This window comes from Corvus brachyrhynchos, unplaced genomic scaffold (assembly GCF_000691975.1).
Source record: "Corvus brachyrhynchos isolate BGI_N302 unplaced genomic scaffold, ASM69197v1 scaffold523, whole genome shotgun sequence".
In the NCBI taxonomy this organism is placed as follows: domain Eukaryota; kingdom Metazoa; phylum Chordata; class Aves; order Passeriformes; family Corvidae; genus Corvus; species Corvus brachyrhynchos.
This window is the reverse complement of record NW_008237265.1, coordinates 1,294,124-1,302,396: the sequence shown is the minus strand read 5'-3', so window position 1 is coordinate 1,302,396 and position 8,273 is coordinate 1,294,124. Positions and strand designations below refer to the sequence as shown.

General features: G+C 38.7%; 1 protein-coding gene across 1 annotated transcript in view; it reads right to left on the bottom strand.

The window, feature by feature from the left end:
* The window catches only part of LRP6 (LDL receptor related protein 6), a 100,183-nt gene extending 92,458 nt beyond the window's left edge, over window positions 1–7,725 (bottom strand). Inside the window, exon 1 of the mRNA XM_008630833.2 lies at window positions 7,268–7,725. Coding sequence (XP_008629055.2) covers window positions 7,268–7,710 — 443 coding nt within the window. The 5' untranslated portion in view covers window positions 7,711–7,725. The remainder of the gene's footprint in view (window positions 1–7,267) is intronic.
* Between the last annotated feature and the right edge of the window lie 548 nt (window positions 7,726–8,273).

Below are 8,273 nucleotides of genomic sequence, written 5' to 3'. Positions count from 1 at the left end.
CACTGACTAACATCCCATGTTCTGTTATCCCTTGTGTGAGCTGGGTAAAAGGAGAGAAGTGCTGGAAAGAGGGGGGGGAACTTACTTTAATTTTGTTTTGTTGTTTTCTCTTTACTTTTAATTCTGTTAGTAATAAAGCTCTTTCATTGTACTGCAACTGTTTAAGGTTTGTGCCTGCTTTGCTTTTCTCCTAATTCTTATCTCACAGAAGGAAAATAAGTAAATAATGAATATTTTGAATCAAAACCACTACATTTAATTGGTGTTTCTGCCCGGTTTCGAACTCAACCCATTACAAAGGCTCACCATCATTTCTGGAAAAATTCCCTCTGTAATACCCTGCCTTGAGATAGTAAAGAGATTACAAACAAAACCTTTCCCCAAGATGAATTATTAAACCAATTCCTTGTGATTATTAAGCTCAGTCAGCTGCAATGGTTTTAGTGAGCAATCACAAGCTCCCTGATACAAGTCTTAATAGCTGTCATGGATTCTGAAGTAATGATTTCCTGACAAACACTGCCAAGTCCTGTAAGTTATATTTGGGGGAGAGGAAGATTATTTGTAAGTTTGCTTTTTTTTTATACTCTGGCCTCTTCCCCAGAAACTGCATGGACATTCCTTTAAAGCCACTCTGCTTCCTTAACAAGCAATGCTATTTGGACTTCTCAAGCAAGAACACAGAATGAACAGCTTAGCAGATTATAACTCTCTGCTGTAAATTAGTATGGTCCCTTCGAGTTCCTGTTAAGTTATTAAAAGTTGTCTTAGGACTATTTTCATTTTTAAACGCGTGTGAAAAAATATTTTTTAATTAACATCATGCATAACAGAAGTCTAAAATCATGATTTTTCTTTTTTAAAATACAACAGGTCTTCACAGTCTAGACTTGGATGCTAAGTTACAATTGTAGAGACTGAAAATGCAGATACAGAAGCCTGCCCACCAGACGTTATTCATGCAGACCAGAAATTACTACCTCACTTTAAATACTTAGTTCTAACTTATTAAATAAACACTGCATGCAAATATCTGAAGTATACTTTGATACATGGATACTTTACAGCAAGTTGCATAAAGTTAACTAATTCCTGTCACCTTTATCACAGCAACACTGACCTGTTAAAGGACAGGACAAGTCATACTCTTGAAAGTTACCTTAAATTATCAACACACCATCATGTTGCATGCCATATTTACATGTCTCACCAGAACAAGTCTGAAACTGAAGACAGAGTGAAAAAAAAGCCAAAGAACTTAAGTGCTCTGACAAACTCTACAGTGCTGCAAGATGCTAGTGACTGATTCACAGGAATGCTGGCAGGAGGAAAAGCACAGCTCTCAACTGATCCTCTCCACAGTCTTGTTTTCCAGCCCAAGAACTGAAAGAAGGAGGTGGGGATGTAAGACTATTTTCAAACCCGCCTACAGCTAAAAGCGTCTACAACTTTGCTACACAAGTCTCTAAGAAGAATGTTTGTTCTGCACTAACCAATTCTGTTCACTCTAGTTTGATTTCTAGCAAGCCAAATCTCTCCCATCTCCTCCCACAAAGGGAAAACTAGGTAAAACACCTGCAAAATAAAGAAAATATATTAGCAAGCATGTTCCTCCGAGTTCCTGGTAACCTCTGGCAGCAGGGTGAGGACAGGCAGACAGTGGCAGTAACATCTAAAACCAGCACAGCAAGATTTACAAGAGAGGTCACCTCTCCAAGTCCTCAATCTGTTTTAAATATGTGGGTTTCTGGTTACCTTCCTTCACCTTCTCCATCACATGAGGAGAAAAGAGATGATGAGGAAGAAGCTAACATTTTGAGCAGTGCAATAAAATGACACCTTTACAATTTCTGCATCTATCCAACAACATGGAAATATCCTAGCATTGGACCAGAAACTAGCATCGTATAGACCATACATGACCAATCTCAAACAAACTTTGCAAAGTTTTGCAAGAGAAACTTTGAAAATTAACAGCCTGTCAATGAGATTAAAATGAAACAAAAAAACCCTAAAGAAAAACAAACAAACAACCCCCTAGAGTTAAAATTCAAGGCAAGTACAGTAAATGAATAGTGTCTGATCTTGTTCCCAGTACAAAGACCTACATAGGACCAAGAGCAAAATTCCAAACAGCTTATACTTGAGAGGCAAAGGGAGCTATAGTAGTTCTGGAGCCAGAGATGGCAAGGACATTCCAGATGCTGCGCTAGGCTCTTGCAGGATGAAGCATTGCACCCTGTTGGGTTTTGAATCACGCAATATAATCCTGGCCTAGGCAACCTTCTCTGCTTTGAAAGGCCATGCCTGGAGATTCATGCCACCCAGCAGTGCCTGTGCAAGGATCACCCAGCTATGAGTGACAGCAGAGCTGCATTTTAGATCTTCCCAGAGTTACATGCAGCCCCAAGAGGCAAGGTAGGCCACTCCTGATGCAGTTTCATCAGGACAACCTCTGCAATACTGTTGCAATATTTAAGCAACCAAAAAATACCTTGTGGTTTGTTTAATATCCTAGCTATTACCTGAATTTAGCGATGTATTTGCAACCATCAACATCATCTGATCAACAGAGCCTCCTTAGGTGAAGAAAGATTAAATACACCTTATAAATCTCTATGCCATAATCACCGGAGTCTGCAGATTTCGTATCACTTGCCTACATGTCACCCATAAAACCTCAAAATTACCTGCTTAGTACACAGCCAGGCTCTACAGCAAACGATCTGCTGAGTGCACTCATCTGTCACCTGTGAAACATTACAGTCAACTGAAGAGCAGCAGAAAGATTTCCAGTCAGAAACAACCTGCCCAAGGGAGAGGTGTCATCAAGCAAGAGAAGGTATGAAGCAAAGCCTTCAGTTATTTGCATTATTTTGGGAATTTACATCCAAAGTGCCATCTTATGCAATGTTAACTTGCCTGCAAACAAAAATATACTGTAGAAGTGAATTTACAGAGAAATTCTGATTTTTTTTCATTTTTGAAATGTTTTTTCCCCAAAATCAAAGGTACTGTAACTGTTATTAGAACTCTCCATTTCCCTTTCCTTATTCTGTTGTATAACACCTACCACTCAGTGAAAGTACCACCACTTCCCACAAATCTTTCATTACCATGTGCAGATGTAAGGCATGTTCTACAGTTGCTTCTGTGCTTGACATGCTCAGACACCTGTTTCCAACTTTCAAAAAACCAAAAGAAGTAGGTCTATAAAAAGTATGTGCTCCCTGCAAAATTTTGCATGAAAAAAACGAAACTCTGCTGGGGGAGGGGTACCCATTAAACCTGAAGATCTTCCCCAACATTCAAAGTACTTCATCCAGAAATCAACTTCAGCTGCCATAAAAAGTGTTGTAGCTCTTTGTATTCTAATTCCGTTCATTAACCAAAACCCTTTACAACCCAAAAGTTTTACAAGACCTTAACAATTAAGGTAACTCTATATAGTCACTTGATTTAAAACACGTCCTGAAAAGCAAGCAATTAGTCACCACTTCTAGCAGGCACTTAAAATTCCCTTTGTGGTGAACAATACATGTGGAAGTGAGAAAAGCCAGTTCCGTTCTGATAGTGCTCCTTATGAAGAAAGCTGATCAAGTTGTCTACAGGGTAATTTTTGGGGAATTGTAACTATGATAACGAAGTCTTTACCATGAGGACAAAGGGGCTGTACAAATTAAAAAACAAAAATAAACAAACATACCAACCCCCCAACAACAAAAAACCCCCAACACCACAAGAAAACAGCAATACAAATATACAATACTGCACTTCAAAGCAGTACTTGCTCAAGAATCTGCATATGCCTTTTTTTTTCACCTTGAGTGCTGAAGCAGAAAGATCTCTTTTCCACTTGTTCAACTTTCACGTGAGCTGTTCTTAAATAGAGTGCTCTCCTGCACTTGGTGATCTAACAAGTGGTCTTCTCCTGGCAAAAAGTCACCATTAAACTGGCAGTGTTATCCCCAGCTGCAGATCTTACTAAGAAGGGCTTCATGTTTAACACCAGTCAGGAATAAGCAGTTCCAGAAAGGATGGATAGGACCAAGAAGCCTTCCTGAAACCTGCCAGCTGACTTCAAAAGAAGGCTGAACAAACACCCCATTCCCCTCACCTCCATCTGGGGCCCTTCTCTCTCCTGCTGCACACACAGTATTTCATTGAGTATCAAGACAATTGAAACAAGTAAGTCATAATGTACGAACACGAGCAATGAGAAGCTCAAACCTCAGAATGTACAGAGATGGCCAGTAAGAAGAATATAGATGTTTCAGATTTTAATGCCTTCCTACAGTAAGGGGGAAAAAAAAAAAAAAAAAAAATCAGACTTGGCTGCTGTGCCTCAGTTACCAAATATTTTCCATTAGTAAACCTATTGCATTTCTTATTACTGGTAACAGACATGGGAACCAAGTCTAATTTCTACTCCAGTATCTCAGTTACACATAGAACCTCACGCACAAATCACCTGATGGTTTTGGCAGTGAAGTAAAGGTTACTCAAAGCACTTACTCTTAACGTCTCAAACGTTTCTGTAACTGCTCTGAAAGAGCCCAATCACGCTCCTCCAAAGCATCACAGCAGCACCGAGCAGCGACCTTCACAACCCTGGAGTATCCCACAGCAGCAGGTTGTGAGAAAGACCAGAGCACTGGTGAAACATTTCATTTTTACTAAATTTCACTAGGTGGGACACTTCCAAGAAAATGCATTATTCATCACTATGTGTCTCTGCTAGTTTATACGGTTAGCATTTCATTTCCAAGTAGGCATTCTCATGTTTTCAGCAAGACAGATACATTTAATAAATATACATGCAACCCCAGAAAGGACTAGTAGTTTGGGACTTAAATCAGCTTTTTCATTAAATACTTGATGCATGCTACTTTAGATCAACTATTTTTCACAATTTAACTCTGATGAAAAACTGAACTTATTGTTAAAGACGACCTTAGTGTAAGTTTTGCTGCTAAATCATTTCTTTCCATGAATTGCAAGTTTATAAAATTGTATGTGAGACAAACATCGTCTGAGCATAATAGGAGGTGGATTAGACTGCAGGAAAATAACGGGGTTTGCTTTTCCAGGTTTCAGATTTTATTAACTACTCTTAGAATTTTTTATGGCTTACTCCTACAACTATTTGCCAGGCAACATCTTGAAACCAAAAGACAATTACAGGGCTAAAAAAATGTAAATACTGGTGAAAGCAGCATGCATACAATAACAGTTTGGAGAATTATTTATCTTTTTAAATTTACATCTCTGTGTTCATGTCACTCTTCCACCTATATTTCAAGCTTTGAAGGCTGTTCTGAAATGTAACCAGATTTATTAAAAGCCAAAAGGTTTTCTGTTATAAAACTGCATATGAGAACTGCAATTTTTGCAACTACAATATGGTAAACCAGAAAATGGATATAGTGCTGTATTCCTTTCCTAAAACATACCCGTCATATAACAACTTAGAAAGTGACCTATTCAAAAATTCAGAAGAAAGACAATATTCTGTCCTTAAATTACAGTTGTTGGAAAGCTTTTTTTGTTTTGGTTAGAGGGGTTTTGTTTGGATTGGGGAAGGGGGCTTGGTGTTTGCTTTTTTTTTGCTTGAGTTGTTTTAAATTTCAGCATATTGAAGTATGTTTACTCCTACTGCTTTAACAAATCATCAGTATGGAAAAACTAACAGGTTTGCCTTACTTTTGATCTATTTCATTTTTCTTCTTGTATTTTCCTCTTAGTGTAAAGTATTAGGAAAGAGTAAAGAGTATGCAAACATCGACTTGGGGTTGCTGAGCATATTACTGTGCACATTCAGAAAAAACAAATACTGTTCTAAAAAAAGACCAACTGGCTTCACAACAGCTTTACTCCTCACCAACAAGAACCTCAGTCTCTCTGGTTACAAGCCAAATCAAAGCCACTGTGTTTTTCCTTCCTTTTTCTCTCACTTTTGGGATGGTGGGTAGAAAAGACATGAACATTACACTTTCCTTATACTCTTAAACAGTTCTAGAATATAATGAAATAGAACTAACACTGTCATTGGCTCCACTTTACAAGTTGCAAATACACAGGAAAAGCACACATCCATCCTTTTGTTATTTCTAAAGCTTGAAATATATGTACTAGAAAATAAACGTATTTTCTGTTTATAAATTGTCAAAGGACTACTGAAATTGTAGAAGAAAATATTCAAGATATGGTATTTCTATGAAGTTCAGGAAAGAAGCCATGTTTTGCAGAGATTTTCCTCTTTTGGAGGAAAAAAGCCAAACAAAAAAACTGTAATGCAAAGAAGTGGCAAGCAGCAAAACACAACCCTCATCTTTTCAAAGAAACAAGCCACTGATTTCTCCCTCCCGAAAAAGAGTTGGCTGAAAAACATATGGGAAATGGCAGTACAATAGATGAACTTTCTTGTTTGTGCAAGGAAAAGCTAGTAAAAATAAATTTTATACTACAGATATAAAATATTTTCAAAAGGTTACACAGCATCAAGGACATTTCATTAATATTAATATTCCACTTTGGCTGTCCCAAATACTTTGTCACAGATGACTGCCCGTGGGGTAACCTCAAGCCAGTCATTTACGTAACATCGCCAAAACTCTACTGAATTTTCCATTGTTGGCAAACACTGCTTTGTTCCAAGAACAGAGCAGAAAGAGCCACATCCAGGGACTCAAATGAGAGCTGAGAAAACCACAAGTTCTAGAAGGAGCTCAGACAAAAACACGAGATTTTTTAAAACAGGAGTTCCCCCAAGGGTGGGGAAAGGAGCCTCTCTTGTAAATTTTCTGATTAAGCTTCAAAATACATCTCAAGTTGTTATTAATACAGTATGTTGACTTCTCCCATTTCTTCAGATTCTTCAAAAAAGCATGAATATCAACAATGAATAAAGTTCCAAAGAATTTCATTTCTTGACATTTGAGAGAGGCACAAGTCTGTCCACAGGCAGCTGACAGCCTTTTGAGCAAAGCAGATTGTATTAGGTTTTAGGTTAGAACTTCTGCTTCTGCTAATCTTCTGCACTATAGCCAAACTAAGTTTCTAGAACTGTTTTTTAAAGTCTGATGATTCCTGATTATTGACAAACCAACATGAATGGATTTCAGAAGTTTGCAGATCATACCAGTAGAAAGAGAAACAAATGATGCAAAATGGCTTAGGATAACTTTGACGACAGCACTTGAAATCATTCAACAAATGAGAAATAGTACAAGCTTTGGTATTTGCAACTGTTTTTAAAAAGACTTACCCTCTTGCAGGATCCAAGGCGATTGCTCTGGGTTGATCCAATTCTTGCCAAAACAAAACTTTCCTCAGTGACCCATCTAAGTTAGAAACCTCAATCCGATTTGTTTCCGAATCCGTCCAGTACAACTTCTCCCCCAGCCAGTCACAGGCCAGCCCGTCGGGCGACAGAAGTCCAGAAACGACCACGTTTTGTACACTCCCGGATTTATTGAACTCTGTCCGTTTGATGGCTTCCTCGCTGACATCACTCCAGTAAATCAAGCCCTTGAGGAACACGAAGTCCACGGCGGCCGCGTCCTCCAGGCCCCCCACGATCACCGTAGCGTTCTCCTTGCCATGGGCAGCGTCCACCAGCCGCAGATCCCGGCGGTTCGCGTACAGCAGCAGCGGGGCAGCTGCACATGGGACAGAAACGGGGGGACACACAGACAGATGTGTTAACATCACTCATATCAAGTATCACTTGTACTGATGGTGCATCAGGCCATCAGTAGCTACTGATTTAAGAGTATCTTTTTAAAAAAAAGAAATACTGGGGAGACATTTTGAAGTTTGACTAAAAAGCACTGACTCAAAGCTTTTCAACTTGGTTACAAGCCTTCGTAATGGGCAGCTCGCTATTCTGGGTTGTGCGTTATTAAAATAACATTAAAGAAGAAGGGAGAGAACAAAGAAAATGAAGGTTTGAAGTGCCCAAATGACACTGCTCTGTAGAGAAGGATCAGAAAGGCAAGGGTAAAACAGTTTTCTAAGTAGTCAGTGCTGGCTCACCTGAGCAAGGATTATTTTTCTTTACAGAATTTAGTAATATACACCCGTCTTCTATAAAAGCATAATTCACATCAAGCTATCAAAGCCACCTGCATGTCAGTACTCCCTGAAATTATATATCTCAGACATTTTACATATAGTACATAAAAATACTAAATTCATTGCACAGCATGAGGCAAATGTTGGTTTAGAGTGCTGAAGGTAGGGAGGAGGTAGGGAGAAACATAAACCTACAG